Source organism: Myxine glutinosa, chromosome 6 (genome assembly GCF_964187855.1).
Source record: "Myxine glutinosa chromosome 6, kmMyxGlut1.1, whole genome shotgun sequence".
Classification (NCBI taxonomy): Eukaryota; Metazoa; Chordata; class Myxini; order Myxiniformes; family Myxinidae; genus Myxine; species Myxine glutinosa.
The window spans coordinates 13,173,600-13,194,889 of NC_136266.1; the positions used below are offsets into that span (position 1 = coordinate 13,173,600).

Below are 21,290 nucleotides of genomic sequence, written 5' to 3' on the forward strand. Positions count from 1 at the left end.
ACTACGCAATGCTCACTATTTTCGAGTGTTCCGGTGAAAACCCATGGGTCTTTCTTTGTTTCCTGGATCAATTTACGTAGGACTCTGCTTGCTTCAAATAACTTCTTCATGTCATCGTATGTGTTGTTCTTGACAGCTTCATCAACTGCAGCATTTTGTGCAGCTTTGGAATGTATCAGTGTAGGCTTCTTCGGTAATGGTGTGAACTGAACGAGATTAACATTTTCCTCGATATTTTGTCGTAGCCACCTCCGCTCGGACTTGGCGTTAGAAAACTTCGAGACATACTGGATGTTGTATTGTTCCATCTTCGATAAGTATAGCTTTTCTGCTTCGTCCATTGGAATAAATTCTCCCTCGTTGATGCGATCTTGTATTTCGGCAAAGAATTCAATTTCAGCCGTGATGTGGTGTACTGTCGGCCCACTGGCATCTGTGTTGCAGCGGTCAGCTGTCTTAGGGCATGATCCACTGTCTGCAGCATTTCCCTGCTTTAGAAACTGCCACTGTTCGGTGATGCACTTCTTGTGGTAGACAATATCACGTGACAGCGCATCATTGTCAGATAGGACAGTGGCAGAGTTAACCTTCCATTCTTGGTTGTTGGAGTGGTGTACTATGTCCTTTATCTGCTTTCCAATATTTGCTGATTGACATTCGTGCAAGGGACCTTGTATTTTACCTTGACAGAAGAAACATTCTGTTTTGTCATATGCAGTTAACTGTGATCGGGTGTACTTTTTTGACACTGGCTCTTCGTCCGTAGCACTAAGTGTTGATGAAGCAGTTGGTCTCCCCACGGTTCGGCTACTAAGGAGAGTAACATCGGATGTTGCACACGCTCGGTTGTAGCGCTTTTCATCACGTATTATATGTTCTTTATTTGTGCTCATCGCATAGCACGTTCTGTGCAACACAACATGTTTGTCACATAAATCTTGTGCTGTCAATTGTCCAATTTTTTCGTTGAGTGCAATAAAGTCAGTGTTTCCAAACTGCGTTCTCAAACGAACCGCTGTTAGAAATTTGTCATACGTTCATTGCTTTTGGGACTGTGGGGGTTCCTTTAATTGTTCTTCTTTTGAAGTTTGACATTTGATGCACAGCTTGAAATTTAGTTCGGTACGTGCCCTTTTCTCCAGAGGTTCCGCTTCGGATGCCATTATTTACCTGCAAGTAGAAAAGAAAATACATGTTTAGAAATGGACACTTCATAAGCTGATCAACTCTGATTTCATGGCAGATTGCACCCATGCATCCATTCCTGTGGTTACATTATTATGGCTCAAGCCATGCAGTCTTCCATAGAACGATCAGGACAGATTAATTTTGCTGAAAAACAAATATACATAATCATTATTATAACCCAAATATTTGTGTACCGTTCATTGGGTATTTATATGGGTGTGCCATGCCATATGGCGCCAATTATACCTCATAACCACTCTGTCAAAGCGCCTTTGGGCTTCTGGAAAAGCGCTATACAAAATAAATGAATTATTATTATTATTATTATATTCGATGATTATTCACTTTATGCTTTGTGTTATTGATGATATAAGTACTTCAATGAATTCAGTGACCAAAAAAACCTATAAAACGATATACTGGACAACTATATCCATTACAAATGTCCAAAATAGTTGGCGATTAAGCGATTATCGTGTTAAATGGCCGCCATCTTGGATTTAGTGCGTATCCATGCTGGAGAAAATTGGAAACAGGTGGTTTTGAGTCCTATGTGATCTAAAGAAGTCAATAAGTACCAGTTTCAAGATTCTATATGAAAGTTTCACTCCCCTGTTAATTGCAACATAACCGCATACACTATTTAGCCAAGTCTTTCTCGGTCTTCCCTGTCCTCTACTTCCTTCTACATTCATTTCCATCACTATTCTCAACCAGTCACTTTAATCCTTCCTCAACACATGACCAAACCATCTCAACCTGTTTCTCTTCACAGCATCAATCACAGGCTCTATTCCCATCATCTTTTACAATTCATCATTTGGCTTCCTCTCTCTCAACGATACTCCACACATCCACCGAACCATTCGCATTTCCACCCTTTCCAGCTTTCGTTGCTGCTCTACGTTCATTACCCATGTCTCGCTCCCATAAATCATAACACTTCTCACACATGCAGCATACACCTTTCCCTTCAGCTTCAACGACACTCCCCTCCGCGCCAGCACGCCACTCAGTTCCCGAAACTTCTTCCGTGCACATCTCACTCTAGCAACCGTTGCCGAGTCTGATCCACCTTCTTCATTCAGCATGTCTCCTAGGTAACAAAATGTTTTCACACCTTCCAGCTTCACACCGTCTCCAAGATCCAACTCAACATTTCCTCCATCTGCAGCTCCCTCTGTGCACATCTTGCATTTGAATGAAGCTGCCACACTGGTTAATGACTCTCTCAGACCACTACATTTTTGATGAACCCAATCGGCGCACATTGTACATTGAATGGAGTTCACTCCGACACCCTTCCTGCACACAGCACACGGCCAATTCCCAGTTCTTTCTGCCTCACCACATGCTTTATTACTTGCCATCACCTTCGTCTTTCCGATATTCACCTTCAGACCTGTTTCCTCCATACATTCCTTCCACTTGTTCATCTTCTCCTTCAGTCCATCCATACTCTCCCCAATCAACACCAGATCATCTGCATACAACAACTCCCACGGTAAACCCTCCTTTACGTTCTGAGCCAGCACCTCCATCACAGCTACAAATAGTAGTGGACTTAGTACCGACCCCTGAGGCACTCCCACCTTCACCTCAAACTCACCACTGTTCCCGTCCTTCGTCCTTACAGCTGTGCGCGCTCTTTTTTTTGTACATTGCCATCACTACTCTGATCAACCATTCCTCCACTCCTAACTTCCTCATTGCCCATGTCAATACTTCGCGTGGAACCCTATCGAATGCTTTTTCCAGATCAACAAACCCAAGAAACAACTTCTTCTTCTTCTCATCCTCTTCTCCAACACCCTTTCCAATACCTTCATTCCATCCTCCAATAACTTTATCGCTCTATATGAGCCACAGTCCAGAAGGTCACCTTTCCCCTTGTATAGAGGGACGAGGGTACTCATTTCCCAATCCACTGGAATGCGGCCTTCTTTATGCGGTGTCCATGTACGGATGAAATGGTGTCCATGTACGGATGAAATGGTGTCCACGTATGTATGAAATGGTGTCCACCATTTCAGACAAACAAACAAACAAAAACTTTCTTTTATATATATATAGATTACTAGCCGAAAGCACCTGGCGTTGCCCGGGTTCTTTTTGAATGAATTTACTACTATAATTCAGCTTTTTCTCGTGGCCGTAGAAGATTGACTACTATAATTCAGCTCAGCTTTTAATTGCGCAATGGGCCCAGCCTGGCCGAGGTGGGCCTCGACTGGCCTCACCACCTAGCCTATAACCTTCCTGGGGCCCGTCCCGACATTTTTTGTTTTCGAGGTTTCCTCCTATCTTTCACCGTTCAGGAGATTAGCGCATGCAGACAAACAAACAAACAAACAAACAAAAACTTTATTTTATATATATAGATTATTTGTTTATTTTCAACCCTTTATTGATATCTTTTCTGAGCACGATTTGTGGTATTTGTGGGTTTGAAGTCCAACAGATTTATTTGCTCTATCACAGGCACTGAAAGCGACAGGACTGCGAACATCAGATCCTCGACTCAAAGATTCGATGGACACGTTGCGCGAGTTGGTGCAGACATCATCTGATGGAGTAATGCTGGACAAAACTCTCTTTCGCAAGTAAGGGTGTTGAAAATAATTTTTAGCATCAAGAAGGGCAAATATTGATTGCGTTATTGAGTCACGCATCGACTCTAATCGGCTAAACCTCTGGGATTTTTATTTATTTATCCATAAACACATTTTGCATGAATGTTGGATTTGAAAAAGCCTGCATGGCAAGTTAACTCCACTTCCCATGAGATATAAATCGAGTCTGGGCTTTCGTGTTGCTGAATGATGTGGTATGAACTGAACTTTTCTGAACTGTTCTGAACTGAACTGTTCGTGGCTGAACGATGTGGTCAGTGTCTGGTGATTTACTGATCAATACTCGTGACCTCGTGATTTATTCAGCTTTTGAATTGAAATTGTTAATTGATCATCATTTAATTTCTCATGCAGATTGTAGCTGCTGGTTCAATCATTGGGTGTGGCTGCACTGCTGTTGCAATGCCCCCTGTAGGTCAGGGCAGGAATTTGCAATTTGTTCAGGGTGCTAGTGATAGCTCGCCTACTCTTCACGAATTGCACCACGGGATTTTTAATGTCCACCAACTAATGCTGGCAGATGAGATGCCCGTTTAACGTCCATATTGTTGTTTGATTTTGATTTTGTATAAATTTTTTTTTGATTTTGTATAAATAAAAATGAATCGTAAACCCCGTGCCTCATCCACCATCGTGTTCATATGGCGCTGTCTTTCTTCGGCCCTTTAATCATTATTGTCACCACAATCCTGATTTCTGTCCATCTCCTTTCTACTTTAAAAAGCCCTGTTTTCCTTCAGCTTCTCCTGATAGCTTAGTCTAGCTAGGCCAGGATCATTGTCGTTACTCTACGCTGAACCCTCTATGGCAGCCATGTCCTTCCTCAGTGTGGTGACCAAAACTGAACATGATATCCTAGATGAGTTTAGAATCATATGCAAATTTATAAATCTGACTTGGCCCCACTATCGAAATTGTTGATGTAAATAATGGTCCGAGTACCGACCCCTGAGATACCCCACTACTTGCAGGAAAAGTATTGTGCAACTCCGCGAGCTTTTCACCCCTAAATATTTAATGATCGGGGGACGGGAGGAAACGATAAATTTGACACTTTATTGAACTCTGCAATTTGGGATAATTTCTGATTGGACTGAAGAATGCCTTTCGTTTTGAAGAAATGAGGTGAGAATGTTTGAAGTGGAAAAGGGATCAGGTATTGCCATTGCCTGCTCAGGTGCATAGTATTTTATGACATTTATTTTCTATCTGTGTCATCATTTCAAAGCTTCTTACCTTTCTTGCCAACTGAGGCTTGATTTTGTTTGCCAACTGTTCAGGTGTGTGGCTGAAAACATCATACTGTTGACTCAGGCTTTCCGCCGGAAGTTTGTTATCCCTGACTTTGAAAACTTCACTGAGCAAATCGATCTTATCTATGAAAATGCCAAAGGACTCACATGGGGAAAGGTGAGCAAGAAGACAGAATCTGCTGATTGAATTCTGGGGATGATGGACGGAGTGATTATGGTGCTCCCCGTTAAATGGCATGCTTTGTCTGTTGCAGGTGGCGGATTACATTCCTCAACTCGCCAAGTTTGACCCCAACCTATGGGGTGTTTCCTTGTGCACCGTGGATGGGCAGAGGTATATCTTTTTGCAGCCTTTTTACTACTTGGTGGGAACTACTTGGTGCAGCCTTTTTGTATATTTGCTTAACAGCATATCAACATATCGGCATAACTTAACGGCATATCGTTATATATATATATATATATATATATATATATATATATACACACAGTATATGGTTCTAGGCTCAGAGGAACTGGGCAGCAGGTTTATGGACGGGAGGGTAGCGGAGAGGTGTATATGCTCCATTGCTCCAGAGTGAAAAGGAGGAATAACACGATGAGAAACAATGGCCTGGACAGGAACAGAATGGGAAATAATTGGTGTGGGGAGAAGAAATCGTGGATGTGCATTGGTGAACATAAGAGGTAATGATGGGCAGCCCTTTCTAAACACTGAAATAAGGAAGAGACACAGGGGGGACGATTCCGCAATCAGGAGAATGAGGATGTGTGAATCCACCAACCTGGACTTTGGGTGGGTGAGCAAATGAGGATTTCTTGAGGAAAATGCATGACCTGGAGTGGCTTGGGAAGTGCTGAGGGAAGGAGATGGCAGGAAGAGCAAGGCCAGATATAAGCTTGGATATAATGGAGAGCCCACTGCTACGGATTCATCACTTCCGTTGTTGTGGTTTTCATCCACTGTAAACATTTTTGATTCCATGTACTATTATTGTTGTCGTTTAAGGGAGATAGAGGTTGCTATTTTCAAAAGGTAAAATTGTTAATGTTTTAAATGAAACTGGAACCGGACGACGACGAAGAGGAAGAGGAGGAAAAAAAGGCGGAGCGAGTGAGTCGGACAAGAAAGCCTAGCTGCTTCGAGGTCTGGAGCGAACGATTGGCGAACGAGAGTCACGAGTGAACTTTGGGTTTCCCAGGAAAGGGATTCCTGCGACAGAGTTGTTATCGCTGTGACAGATCAACCTGCGTGTCAGGTTTTGCGGTCGATTCCGAGGAGAATCAACGTAGTGCCGTAACGCCTCGAGAACGGGCCGTCTGCCATTTTGACTCGTGCGCTTTGCGCTTCGCTCAAGGTTTTTCACATCGCTTTAACCATTTTCACAGCATTCAGACCTAATCTGGTGTGTGTGTGTAACGTGGCTTTTGAGTGGAAATCTGCGGTTCGCCGATTGAGAGCCGTCAAACATCCATGCCTGAAGGTGTGATTTCCCAGTCGCCTTGAGGGCGCATTTGCGCAGCTTTGGCAGCGGAACTGTGACCGTCATCCGAACGGGATTCTGGTCTCGATACGACATCGTACGGACGATCACTGGAGTGGATCGACTTTGGCTTGAAGCCGGAATCAACTTTGGATTGAAGCCGGGAATAGAGACATTGGGAATGTTATTCTTTTCGCTCACTTGGAGCACAGTGAGTTATATTGTACGAACCTGATGGTACCATCATAGGAAATATATATTGGTTGTACAATTGATTACTATTGTTGTTGTACTGTTATTCTTGTGTGATCTTAATACAATATTTGTTTGTTGGTAACAATTGGTGTGGCTTCACCATTGATCTTTGACATACAGAATAACACATCTTTCTGCCGTGACTCCTCTCGGGGCTCGGAGGTACACCGTGACCAGGGTTTGGGGAGGAGCACGTAACACCACCGACCTGCCAGCAGTGAGACTGCCTTGAGATTCCAGTGGATTTGGGCCTTGTTTTTGACCATTTTAAGACTATGGCCTTTCACCAGAGTGATATACTGTTGTGTATAGGTGAAGTCACCAGCAAAATAACATATACGAGTATATTAAGAAGAGCATAGGTAATAAAACACTGCAAACCTTTTGTAAGCTTTGTACCACAGAGAAAGGAGAGTGGGTATTATGAATGGAGCTCTTGTACTGTCAGCACTGGCTGCGGAAGTTTGAAGCTGGATAAGAAATTTTTCCACCCATGGTGGGAAGGAAGTCCACATAGTGCAGAGAACATCCTATAATGGGCAAAATGGTGCGTCCAGGATGGACCGATTTGAGAGATTGTCTTTTTGATTTTTTTTGTTTGTTTGTTTGTTTGTTTTTTGTATACAGAATCGAGGCTCGTGAAAGAGCTAACATTTATCAAACAAACAAGCAAACAAAGTATATAAAAAGGGGAGCAGTAGACAAGATGGGGAGAGAAGGGGAGGAAGCACACAAACACAACATTTGAGAGCAGGGACATCAGGAGATGTGTGGGAGGGAGAGGGCTTGGGGGGAGGCAGGATAGGTATAAAACGCAAGGACACCAAGGACTTCCAGGAAAGAAGTTGGTATTTCAAAAAAGTGGATTTGGGGTGAAATTAGCGGGGGTAGAAAAGATCAAGGTTTTGGATTGGGGAAGATAAGAGATGGTGGTGAACAGCTGTTTTGAGGACCTGGAGGGAGGAGTGGGATTGAAGAGAGTGAGGGAGTTTGTTCCAGAGGCGGGAGAAAAGAGGAGTGAAGGTGAGCAGAGAGTCTTGATTTTGACAGTTTAACCATAAGAGGGTTGCAGGCAGATCTTGTGCGACCTGTAGGAATATTTGGGTGACAGAGCCCAGAGAGAGCTGGGGGAGCAAGGCCGGAGAGGAGTCGGTAGAAGACGGAAAGACCACCAAGCTGCCTGCGGTGAGTAAGTGAAAGGCCCTCGGAGATAGCGTCATCGCGGGAGATTCCAATGATTCTGAACGCTTTGGTTTCAACAGCGTGACGACGAGCTAGGTGTGAGGCAGGAGCACCAGCCCAGAGGGGAGAGCAGTATTCCATTGAGCTGCGGATGAAAGCCTTGTATGTGGTGAGGAGCTCAGGTGTGCCAAGGAAGGACTTCGCACGACGGAGGATGCCCAGTCGGCGACTGGCTTTGGAGGCCAGCTTGGAAATGTGGTTTTCCCAGGAAAGATCATGGCAGATAGTGAGACCCAAAAGCTTGAGTGACAGAACTTCTTGGAGAGGATTATTCAGAAAGTAGATGGGAGGGTTGTCCAGTCGGTCTTTTCAGAGAGACATCGTGAGAGTGTGTGTGATTGAAGACAGAGTTCGATAACTCTGCTTTTCCCTGAGCAGTGTTCAGCCTGACTCCATCCTTTAGGATTGAGGGAAGAAGAGGAATGTTTATCAGAGATAGACCTGACTAACCCTCGCTTGACTTTGGAGGTCTGTGAGAAACTTGAAAGTTTTGATCACAGGTGAGACTAATGTTGGGCCTTGGATCTTCATCGGACAAATGCACTGTGTTCTGAGCTGTGTGCGATCAGTTCAACCATCAGTTGGGTTTTTCTTCCAGGAGGTCGAAGCATGCTGGTTTTTTTTCTTTTTCCTTGTGAACCCTCCTCCCCTTCCTCTCTCCCCCACCCTTCCCTCTCCAATCCCACTTGAATATCGGTGTACCATGGTCGAGATAATGGACAGGAAAGTTGAATACAAGATGGAATGAACTTTTACAGAATAAAGATTTGTCCATCGTATAAAATAATGCGAGGAGGTGATGTGATGATGGATCGGCCTTGATTGGAGAGAGTGCATTTTAGGCCACACTAGTCGGCTTTACCAAATGGTCGTACACTGCACCTTGGAAGTTCTCCAATAACTGCGTGATATGCACACGTTTACTTGCATGTGATCAAGAGGAGCAGGACAAATCTGTGGAAAGTTTGAGACGACACGGCCTGGTAATAAATGGTTGCCATGTGGGTTGGAAAAGAAACGGACCGAGGAAATCCAGACATTTCGTGGATGGTCTTGGCTGCTAGGCCATGTGGTGACGTATGTGAACCAAGAACATGCCAGCTGGCATAATGGCAATTAAATCTCGACAGATTATGAAGAACGGATGGGGGTGAGTCGAGAGAATTTCCAATGTTTGCAGAGAAAGCCTCGTAGATGGAGTCATCAGAGTCGGGGGCAGGAGTGGGGTATGGTCGACCACGTATAAAGAAACAATAGGTTGTTGGGGAGAGGCACACAAAGCCAAATGTATTCTTTAGGGTTAGTACAACCAGTGAGAGGTCGGGATTGGGCCTGTCAGAGCAGAGCAAATGATAGCCATGGGGACACGTGGAAGAATCCTGGGTATCATGCGAAAGAAATGCTTTGTTAGGCTTACATTATCTGTGTTCGTTGCAGTAGCTTGGATGGAAGATCTGTGAAGTTGGAGCGCAGATGTCTGCTATTGGTGGACCAGATGGTTAGAGAAGAAGCAGCAAACACAGGAGTAAGGGAGTGGGAAAAAAACCAAAAAGAACCGCCTTCAGAGGCCATTTTTCCCCGCAGAGCAGGGGTTGGCCAAGGGAGTGGGGTGAGGGACAAGTGCTTTAATTTGGATGTGAGCTGACCCTCACTGTTGGTCTGGTTGCACTCCTGTGAGCTCAGATCGGCTTTGTGGAGTTTTACATCGTGTCTGATTGTGAGCGGGGGTCGGTTGAGCATGTGTAGTTTGTGAGGATCTGTGTGTGGGTCAACAGGTGTGACGTGGCTCGGCATGTGAGCCAGGAGCAGGGAAAGAGCAAGAAGTGTTGGAAGATGTAGAAGGAAAAGAGGACGTTACAAGCAATTGTATGATAGAATATGGGCAATGTTTGGATGATGGAACACATGGGTAAAATTGAGAGTAAGAGCACGAGTAACCCTAACCCTAACCCTAACCCTAACAAAAACCCTGACAACAACCCTAACAACAACCCTAACAACAACCCTAACCCTAACCCTAACATTAACAAAGCGTAAAGTAAAAGGGCAATAGAACAGTTTGGCAGATATCAGAATATGTCATATAAGGACAAGTTCCATGTATGAGCATGACATTTACAAAAGGTCACATGTCTTGAAAGGAAATCCATATTGAGGGCGAGGCCTGGCCTCGCATGCCCTGTGCTTTGGACCAGGTGTGGTTTCAGCACGTTACCTTGCATTTGTTTCGATGTTTCGTGATTACAACCCGCGTGCCATTATATGTCAATTGGCCACATTTTTATTTTCCGATTTGAATTGCAAGGCTCCCTCAGTGTTGTCTGTGGTGACGTGCGCGCAGGCATTCGATCGGGGACACGAAACTACCGTTCTGCCTGCAGTCGTGCATGAAGCCTTTCAAGTACGCCATCGCAGCCCATGATCTTGGCACGAAGTTCGTGCACCAGTTTGTGGGGAAGGAGCCCAGCGGATTGCGCTTCGACACTCTATCCCTCAATGAGAACAGTGAGTGGATTTGTACATCGCCATTTTTACCTCCACCAGTGAAGGTACATGAGCCTGGTGTTGGCTTAGCGGTTAGGGTGCCGGCTTGGGATCCCAGGATCCTGTGTTCGAATCCCAGTCGATCGCTGAATTAACGCCAGGGGGGTTGACTCAGCCTGTCATTGAGTACCCAGGTAATTTGAGTACCAGCTTGCTGGGATGAATGAACCCGGTGAGTACCTCGATTTAGAATAGGTACACCGTATCCCTGCACATCGTAGGAGGAGACTGAGGGTTGGCGTCAGCAAGGGCATCCAGCCATAAAAACATAACCTCAAACAGGGAACCATGATTTTCATGGGGCCTGCAAGGCTAACCCCACTCTAGTGGGGAAAAATGGCCTTAAAACGATCATTCATTCATTCACTGAAGCCTGGTGTTGGCTTAGCGGTTAGGGCGCAGGCTTGGGATCCTAGGATCCTGGGTTCGAATCCTGGTCGATCACTAAATTAACACCAGGGGGGTTGACTCAGCCTGTCATCCTTCCGAGGTCGGAAAATTGAGTACCAGCTTGCTGGGATGAATGATCCCGGTGTGTACCCCGGTTTAGAATAGGTACACCCTATCCCTGCGCACCGTAAGAGGCGACTAAGGGTTGGCGTCAGGATGGGCATCCGGCCATAAAAACATTGCCCTAAACAGGGAACCATGATTGTCATGGGGCCCGCAAGGCTAAGCCCCGTTCTAGCAGGGAAAATGGCCTTAAAACGATCATTCATTCATTCATTCATTCATTCACTGAAGGTACATGGAGGTTATGTTTTCACCTCTGTCTGTTTGTCTCACTGTGTCTGTGAATAGGATATCTCAAAAAATGATGGATGGATTCAGACGAAACCTGCTGGACAGGTTGGGTTTGTGACAAGGATGGATTTGTTGAAGATATGGATCTGAGAGTTTTAAAAATATTTTTAAAGTGGTTCTTCATAATTGAGGGGGGCCAAAAAATGATATATGGCATGATATCTCAAAAATCTGTGGACGGGTTATGACAAAAATTGGTGGATGAGTTGGGTAGTTGACAAGAACAAGCCGATTAGATTTTGCTTGAGGTACGGATGCAAATCCGGTCTATCAGTGGGATTAAAAATGTAAACTGTTCAGACTGACAGAGGAATGCGCTCTACCGATATGGAGAGTATTGTATTTATAACTCTGATGTGATAGGTCACATGATATGGCAGCCATATTGTATTAAAGGAAAAATTTTGGACATCTCTGAAACCGCCCAACAAGAAAAAATTGAAACTTTGTCTATGTCGTCAACTAAGTCCCCATGGGGTATATGGGGTGATTACGATGACGTGTTTGGTGAAGTGGTATTCCAGCCATAATTGGTTGAATCAAAATCTTTATCTGAAAAATCTGAAACTTAATTTATTTCATCTTTGACCCGATGTGAGTGAAGATTCAAATTTTTGACGTCATTGGTTATGTCATCTGGCGCCCATATTGGATGGGAAAAAAACAAAAAACCATAAAATATCTTCTTCTCCAGAACTATCCAGAACTGCGTGTTGTAAGCTATTGTTGCGGTTTTAGAACCCACACTTTTGTAAATAAATAATCACTTGTAAATATCCCATGACATTAAAGGTTAAAGGTTGCACCCCTAGTTAGTCCACAAGCAACACATAGGCCACCATAGGACTTTAGTTATTTCAGTATTATGTGTTTCAGATAAGGCCGTGTTTCCAATAGTTGAATCTGCGTTGCATCAATTAAATAAGAGTAGGTCCCAATCCATTCCGTCCATTTTGCGACCTCCCTCTCCAAGCGCCGCCATTACGCGCCTTGCCAGCAGCGTTCGCTGTCTTAGCGCCGCCATTAACCATGCGGTCGGCCCGAGGAAAAAGGGGGCGGAACGCCAAGAACAAGGTGTGGCCTGTCAACTAGCCGTCAAAGGTGTGGCCGGTAAGCCCCCACCAGCCAACCAGGGCTGAGGGAAGATCACCGACGGGCATGGCCTTTGTGGAGCGCAGAGTGATCTTGGCTCGCGTTATAAAAGCACGAGCGCAAAGCCCTTTTACGGACCTCTTTCGGGGACTTCTTGCGCAACGGACTTGCGAGGACTTGTTCAGCGGCGCTCATTGCAAACGGACTTCTTTCGGGGACTTCTTGCGCAAAGGACTTGCACGGACTTCTTGTTTTGGTGGACTTGAGAGAGCGCGGAGTGCATTGCGAAAGCCTAATACGGAGCGCACATGGGTGTAAGGGCTCACTCGCTGGTGCTATAAGAGAACCTTGGAGAGGGTGCGTTTGGCATAGCCATATAATTATTACGTACGCTGAAGGACGCCGGTCATCCCCCCCCCCCCCCCCCCCCCCCCGCCATATGTAAGGTCCGGTCGCGTTCCAAGTATGCGCGGGGCTGCCTGCCGGGTTACACCGCGGGACCTGAGCCTGGACCACCTACCTGGACCTTCCACCCTACCAGCTACAATCCCCGTGTGAGTGTGTATGTTTGTGTGGGTGTCATAATAGCGGGGCAGATATGTGAAAAAGATGTTCATTTCCGGCAGAAAGTGTGAAATTTCGCATACAGGGGTATTTTGGGGCGCTGATTTCAAAAATTGGCGGATCCAAGAGATCTAACCAATGGGCCGGCCGCCATCTTGAATTCCAATATGGCCGCCAAGACGAAATGTTGAAATTCCCTATCTTGGGTTCTAAATGACCTGTGGCGCTGAAATTTGGTACACAAGGGTGTGTTGACATGCTGAGTTCAATAATGCAATAATTTGAAATGTCTGACAAACGGCATGGCCGCCATTTTAAATTCCAATATGGCCGCCAAGCCAAACATCGATGTTTTCATTGCTTTAATAGCACAGTGTACGGTAATGTCATAATGTTAAATCATTTGAGCATTATTATGATAACTGGAAAATTGTTGCATCTCAAATCTACTGATGGGTTTGTAATTTTGTCGAAGGCAGTAGAAATTTGGGAAATTCAGCGCCCCAAAATACCCCTGTATGTGAAATTTAACACTTTCTGCCGGAACTGAACATTCACATGACATTCCAATAATTTTTTTTTTTATTATGTTTTTTCTCTTTCAGATCCAATGTCGAAATCAAAGAAAACATCGTCAACAATTCCAATGCCAACAGACTGGAACATTTGCGCTCTTTGCCAGAAACGTTTTGAAAATGAACCACTAAGAGATGCACGTAAGGGCAGCAATCAGTCGTGTCTAGACGTCTACGAGAATCTTGCTCAAAATCTCAAGGCATTGAATGATTTAGGTGCCTTGCCTTGCGGGATAAACATTTCCCGACTAGATGATGGTTGCGGTATTGCAGAAACCCTAGCTGCGCATGCTGCCAAATGGCACAAAAACTGTTATGTGCAGTGCAGCAGCTCTCGTGTGGCCAGGGCTGAATCAAGGGAAAGAAAGCAAAGTTCAGACCTTAAACTTGGTGAAGAAACTTACTCGCCTGTTAAGAAAAGACTCAGAACAAGTTTCAAATCTCCATCCGTTGAACAGAGTACTGCTAGAACATGTTTCTTTTGTGATAGCATTATCAGTAATGAAGAAATAGTCCACAGAGCGGCAACAAAAAATGTAGATTCCAATGTTCGATTGATGGCAACAGAATTGAGGGATACAAAACTCCTGGCTAGATTGTCTGTAGGTGATATGACGGCATCAGATGCTGTTTATCACAAGAAGTGCATGACTGTTCTCCACACTCGATACAGATCATTTGTAAGAAAGAATGAGGAAGCCAGTTCAAGTGAAAATATGCCACCAGAATCAGTAGCTTTGGCCGAATTGATGGCCTATTTGGAAGAAATGAAGTGTACAGATGACAGTTACACTTTCAAGTTAGCCGATCTCACAAAGCTTTATACAGAACGTCTGGCACAACTGGGAGGTGATATCTCAAAGAGGATTAATTCAACTCACCTTAAGGACAAGCTTCTCAGACACCTTCCGCAACTTGAGGCACATAAGAGCAACCATGAAGTGGCACTGTCATTCAAAGAGGACATTGGTGAAGCTTTATTGCATGCTTGTAGACAAAGCTCTGACAACGACGCGGTCATTCTCATGAGAGCTGCCCAGATTGTGCGCAAAGATATTTTGCAAAAGCAATACCAATTCAATGGATCCCTAGTTAACGAATCATATAACAACTCACCACCATCATTGGCAGCGTTGATGGAAATGATTCTTGCTGGTACAAACATACAAAAACAAAACGCAAACAACAAGGGAGGCGTCTCTGTGCAATCCTTAACTCAACTTGTAACATTCAACACTATGAAACGAGGAAGGTTGGAAACTACAGCAGTACGTCACAATTTGAAACGTGAAACATCACTGCCACTTTACCTGGGTCTTCTCATTCATAGCAAAACAAGGAAACGGGATCTCGTTGACGTTCTTTTTCAACATGGTTTGTGTGTTTCATATGATCGCATACTGGAGGTATCCACAGATGAGGCCAACAGAGTCATAGAAATATACAAACATGACGGCGTTGTGTGTCCAACAAAATTGCGAAGTGGAATATTCACAACAGGCAACCTAGACAACATAGATCACAACCCATCATCAGCATCAGCACAAAGTTCATTTCATGGAACCGCGTTATCACTGACACAACATGTTTCACATGACAAAAGTGGCAGCATTCGAAATCATGAGAATGTCACTGAGAATGAGAACAAACAGCGCTCCAAAACCATAGCCGCCCTTCCTGCATCTTACAGTGATGTGCCTCCTGAAACATTTCCAACTAATAATCCCATTCCAAGAAAACCAAAAGGTCCATCCACTCCAAGTGTGTCCTCCGGAATACAGGACAAAGAAAGTCAGTGGCTTTCGTTTGTACAAAGTCTGCAGGAGAAGGAAGGTCTTGAGAGTGAAGATAATATCTCCTGGTCAGCATACATGGCAAATCTGCAGGTTGAAGTTCCTCGGCCTCCTGCAATTACAGGACTGCTACCTCTGTTCCGCGAGAGTGCTCACACATTGGCAATGGTGAAGCATGGAATGAATTTAATCAAGCAGGCGACAGAACTAGTAAACCCCAGACAAGTTCCAGTTCTGACCGTTGATCAACCACTCTATGCAATTGCAAAGAAGATTCAATGGACTTGGCCAGGTATATATGGTGAAGACAAGTTTGTTGTGATGATGGGAGGACTTCATGTAGAGATGGCCTTGTTGAAAGCGATCGGCAGCTTCCTGGAGGGGAGTGGCTGGGCAAGTGTAATGACCAGTGCTGGTGTAACAACAGAGGGAAGAGCAGATAGTCTTCACAAAGGTTCGCAAATATCGAGGTCACAATGGGCACACCAAGTCACAGTAGCGGCGTTGTACGCTCTGCAGCGAAAGGCATACGATGACTACCGGAAAACATGTGAAACTGAAGATTTACAATCATTTGAACTTTGGAGCAAGAAGATGGCTACAAAGTACCCCCAGTTTTGCTACTGGAATAAAGTCCTGCAGTTGGAGTGTCTTCTCTTGGCATTCATAAGATCACAACGGGAAGCCAACTACACGCTCTATGTGGAGACTCTCACGGCGATCATTCCGTGGATGTTTGCCATGGACCATTACCATTACGCCAGATGGTTGACAGTGCATGTAACAGACCTTCAGGAACTTTCAAACGATTCCATGGATATCCATCGTGAATTTGTCAAGGGGAACTTTGTCACTCAGAAGTCATCACACAAGTTCTCTGCTATGGCACACGATCAGATACACGAACAGCAGAACGCTTATGTGAAAGGTGATGGTGGAGTCATTGGAATTACTGAGAATGAAGGGGCTCTTCGCCGGTGGATGGTAGCTGGTGCAGAAATAGCCAGAATCCTGAATGAGTTTGAGGACCAGTTTCAAAGACAGAGGCAAACTGATGTCCGCCACCACGAACAATTGCCTAGTGTCCAGAAATCCTTTGCATCAGATCTCAATAATGCAATCAGTTCCTTTGAAAAACTTGGAAACCCGTTTGCGGAAGACAGTAATGACTTGTATGTGCTTGACACAAAGGTCATCATGCCTGATGAAGTGATAGCCGCAGTGCGATCCATGGAGGACACTGGCAAAACACAATTTGACGGATTTGTGGGGCAGCGAATCAAGGATCCTTCTGACAATTTCTATGATAGCATTTCAAAGAACAATCTGCCACTGTTGAAATCGAAGCCCAAGAAAACACCTGGAAAGTCTGAGGCGAAGATTACACGTATGAAAAGTAATGTGGAGCTCTTCTCACGAATGTACATTTCTTGCCAAACTTGAGATGGTGATCTTAACACATTTTATGAATATGAGTGTCATGGGTGGCCACCTGCATTGGCTGAAGGTATCAATACAATGCGGCCACCAACCGGCAAGGCTGATCTTTTGCCCTGTTTGGAAGCTTTAGCACAACGTCCTCGTGATGCGCCCAAAGGAGAAGTTCGTATTTTCGATGGGGCTGCCTTAGTCCATCATTTGGAGCCTAAGAAGTGCAACAGTGTGATCAGGACATTTGGTGACTATGCACAGAAACAGGTCCTTCCGTACATTGCCCGAAAGTTAAATGAGGGGACTGTGATGCGTGTTGATGTGGTGTGGGACACCTACAGAACGGACAGTCTCAAAGAAGGCACCAGGCTTGGTCGTGGCACTGGCATACCACTCCATGTGACTGAACAGACATCCGTGCCACGAAACTGGAGCAGCTTCCTTCGTGTAGATTCCAACAAAAAGACATTATTCAGTTTCCTTGCTGATTCCCTGCAAACGATGCCTATTCCAGAGGGAAAAACACTTCTTACAACCTTAGAAGAAGAGGTTAAATCAAAGCCCCCTTCTGATGTTTCTCAAATTCGACCATGTACGCATGAAGAGGCTGATTCACGAATGATGCTACATGCTTGGCATGCATATCAGCAGGGGTACAGAAGTATCGTCATTCATGCAACAGACACGGATGTGGTTGTGTTGGCTATCGCAATGGCAAGCATTATGGACGGTTGTGCAATGTGGTTGGCATTTGGACATGGAAACTATTTCAGGCACATTGCTGCTCACACTATTGCGACTCACATTGGCCCTGAACGCTCATGGGGGCTTCTATTCCTGCATACTGTTTCCGGATGCGATACTGTTTCTGCCATATGTGGGATTGGCAAAAAGACTGTGTGGAGCATATGGAATTCCATGCCAAACTTGGGGGAGGTCTTCAATCATCTCTCACATGCACCAGCGGAAGTAACAGATGATGACATGGACAACATAGAGAGGTTCTTCATTGTTCTGTACAGTAGAACTTCCCCTCTGAAGAAAGTGAACGAAGCACGCAAGCAGCTGTTTGCTCAGGGAAATCGGCAATCGGAAAATATTCCACCGACAAAAGAGGCACTGCGTCAACATGTGAAGAGGGCAGTCTTTCAGGCCGGTCACATCTGGGGACAGTCCCAAATTGCTAACCCAGAGCTGCCTTCACCTGCAGATTGGGGATGGGCTAAAAATGCAGATGATGTCTGGCATCCATTTTGGACAGTAATGCCAGAGGCGTCAAAAGGGTGCCGAGAGCTGATCAAGTGCAAGTGTAAAAAACGGTGTGCTGGAAATTGCAAATGTTCTGCTGCTAATCTACCATGCACAGAACTATGTTTCTGCTCTGGACAATGCTTCCGAGATGAGCAGTAGGAGAAGTAAAACGGATGGAAAAAAGCTTGCAGCATGTTACGGCTGCCAACTGGTACGAAATATGCTTTGAAATGAGCTCTTTGACTTGTTATATGATTTGTCAACTAGGGATCCATTGAATTGGTATTGCTTTTGCAAAGAACCCGGGATTTTCAACATTTCGTCTTGGCGGCCATATTGGAATTCAAAATGGCGGCCATACCATTTGTCAGACATTTCAAATTATTGCCTTATTGAACTCAGCATGTCAACATACCCTTGTGTACAAGATTTGAGCACCACAGGTCATTTAGAACCCAAGATAGGGATTATCAACATTTCGTCTTGGCAGCCATATTGGAATTCAAGATGGCGGCCTGTCCATTGGTCAGACCTCTTGGATCCGCCAATTTTTGAACTCAGCATGTCAAAATACCCCTGTATGCAAAATTTCAAACTTTCTGCCGGATGTGAACATCTCGTGCAATTTTTGTTACATATCTGCCCCACTATAACTGTGTAGTTAAGCCTGCCCTGTGTCCTGCTTCTTCTTCTTCTACCTGTACATTCTTTCCTTTCCTCTTCTTTTTGGTTTGTAAATAAATTACCTTGTTCTTTCTTGGTTTTCCCTAATCCGATCGCATCCGTCCTTTCTTTCAATTGAGTACCTGTGGCACGACTCGGAACCGCTCAGAATCGGGTTAGTCATTGTTAACGGCCCGAGGCGCGGCTCGCTTCGCTCGGCGTGTCCACTAACGCCGCGGCTCGGGCGGGGCTCATTTCCTCACTTCCCTGAAGGCGCTGGTAATTAGGTAATAGGAACAATTCGGCCTACCACCCTATTCAGCGCTGACCGGAAGTGACGTCATAGCTCCAGGACTCGGGACGGCCAGCTTAAAGGACAAGGGGATTAATCCCCCCTTGATAAGGGGAGAGCCGACCCCCGAGATCCGCAACACTATTTTATTTCCTTGGCCCTTCTTCCCCACATCCCACATTGTCATCTTTGATGTCATCTGTTGCCAATATGTTGCACCAAACCGTTATGAATGTTATCTTTCTGATTCGTTACTCATTCTTTTTATTCTATTTTATTTTTCTCGATAGCCCAGCTGCAGTCCCCCACTCCATCCCCACTCCCTTCACCTCCCATGTTTGAGAGAGGTATTAAACAAACATGCGATTTATGCACAGCATGCACCTGTTGAGTGTTTTTCATGTCACCTGCTGTTTTTCAGCTGTGGTCCTTCCATTCGCTCTTTGGGCTTTCATCGAATGGCCGCACGCTTTGTGCACGTGTGTAAACATCCCCAATCACTCATGTAGACCATGTTGTGAATTCAAAATGGGGCTTTTGTCGCGTGATATATCATTTTGTTTTTCTATAACTTGAATAATGTTTTTGGGGGATATGCAGCTTGGTCTTGATGGACCAAATGTCCTTTTTTTGTAATAAGCCCCCCCCCCCCCCCTCTCCCTCCCACCCATCACATATTCCAGAACATTGCCATTGTTGAAAGTACGATTATTGATGTTAAATTTATTGTAAAAGTTGTTTACTTTATGGTTGAAGGAACACTAACTGCAGTTTATGCCTCGTGCCCTTTGAGCTGTTTCATGAGCCTTCTTCTTCTTCCTCAACAGCCCCAATTATTCCTACGTTCTAGTGGGGTTGGCATGGGGAAGTTTGGCCCAAGTCTAACATGAACCAGCTGGCAAGGTCTGCCGTTCGACCAAGGTTAGGGCAGGGATTTGGCGAGAGTGCTGGCGTTGGCTCGCCTACTCGTAGTGAAGGATACTGTGGGATCTCAAACATCCACCAACTAATGCCAGCAGAGGGGACGCGCAGTTTGATGGCTATCCGAGGGACGGCACACACATTGATGAATCACCGGGATGACAGTTTGTACCTGGTTGGGGATTCAACTCCAGGCTCGACAGCTTAGAGGTGTGGATGTGTACTTCTCGGACATAATGCCAGCCCTTTTTATGAGCCTACGTATCTATATTTAAAAAAAATCCATAGATACAGCATCTATTATATTGAATGAAATGAATGAATGAATGAATGAATGATCGTTTTAAGGCCATTTTTCCCTCTAGAGCGGGGGTTAGCCTCGCGGGCCCCATGACAATCATGGTTCCCTGTTTGAGGCAATGTCCTGGAGGGGGGGTTGCTATCTTTATAAAAAACTCTCTTCCTCACTCGCCCTGCACTGCCCTCTCTCCACCTCACCCCCAGGAATACCTTTGGCTACGGCTTCCCCTTCGCTCCCACCTTTTGTTCATATGTGTGTTGTACCGTCCACCAAATAGTGATGACTCCATCTACATCTCGCTGTCTGATAACATGGACCAACTTCTATCGACCCATCCCAACTCTCTCTTCCTCATATGTGGTGATTTAAATTGTCACCATGCCAGTTGGCTGGGTGTGGGTACCTCTCTCACCAGCCATGGCTCTTCAGCAAAGGACTTCTGTGACTCACTGGGACTGACACAATCTGTCAATTTCCCGACCCGGATCTCAATCAATGGAGCATCTTCTCTTCTGGACTTGGTTATGACTAACTTCCCTGAAAATGTCTGCTGCTCTTCTTCTGCTCCAATCGGCTCATCTGATCATGTGCTTGTTAAAGTGGACATCTCTCTGACCATTCTCAGAGAGCCTCCTCAGCGTCGACGAGTCTGGCATTTCACTCAGGCCAACTGGCATGGTCTTCAAGCAGCCATCAATCATCTGGACTGGTCTCCCATCTCTACCGCCTCTGACATCAACTCATCCTGGGAATTCTTCCAAAGTAAACTGCTCTCTCTCATGCACAGATTTATCCCATCTCGTCTGCAGTTGTCATACCCTTCCTCCCGTCCATGGTACACGGAATCTTGTGGTGAGGCTATTGCCCAGAAACAACTTGCTTTCGTCTCCTGGAAAGCAAATCCAACGGAAGGAAATCTCATTTCCTTTCACAAAGCCCGAAACAAGTGTGTGTCCACCCTCAGGAGAGCCAGGAAACAATATCTATCCGTTCTCAGGACAGAA

The 21,290-nt window shown here is 45.1% G+C and overlaps 1 protein-coding gene across 3 annotated transcripts in view; it reads left to right on the forward strand.

Annotated features, from left to right (window-relative positions):
* The window catches only part of LOC137429596 (glutaminase kidney isoform, mitochondrial-like), a 77,756-nt gene that overhangs the window by 25,047 nt on the left and 31,419 nt on the right, over positions 1-21,290 (forward strand). For all 3 annotated transcript variants that reach the window (XM_068119629.2, XM_078779615.1, XM_068119631.2), the window contains exons 3-6: positions 3,670-3,791; positions 5,102-5,231; positions 5,329-5,408; positions 10,397-10,560. In XM_068119629.2, the coding sequence (XP_067975730.2) occupies positions 3,670-3,791; positions 5,102-5,231; positions 5,329-5,408; positions 10,397-10,560 (496 nt within the window). The remainder of the gene's footprint in view (positions 1-3,669; positions 3,792-5,101; positions 5,232-5,328; positions 5,409-10,396; positions 10,561-21,290) is intronic.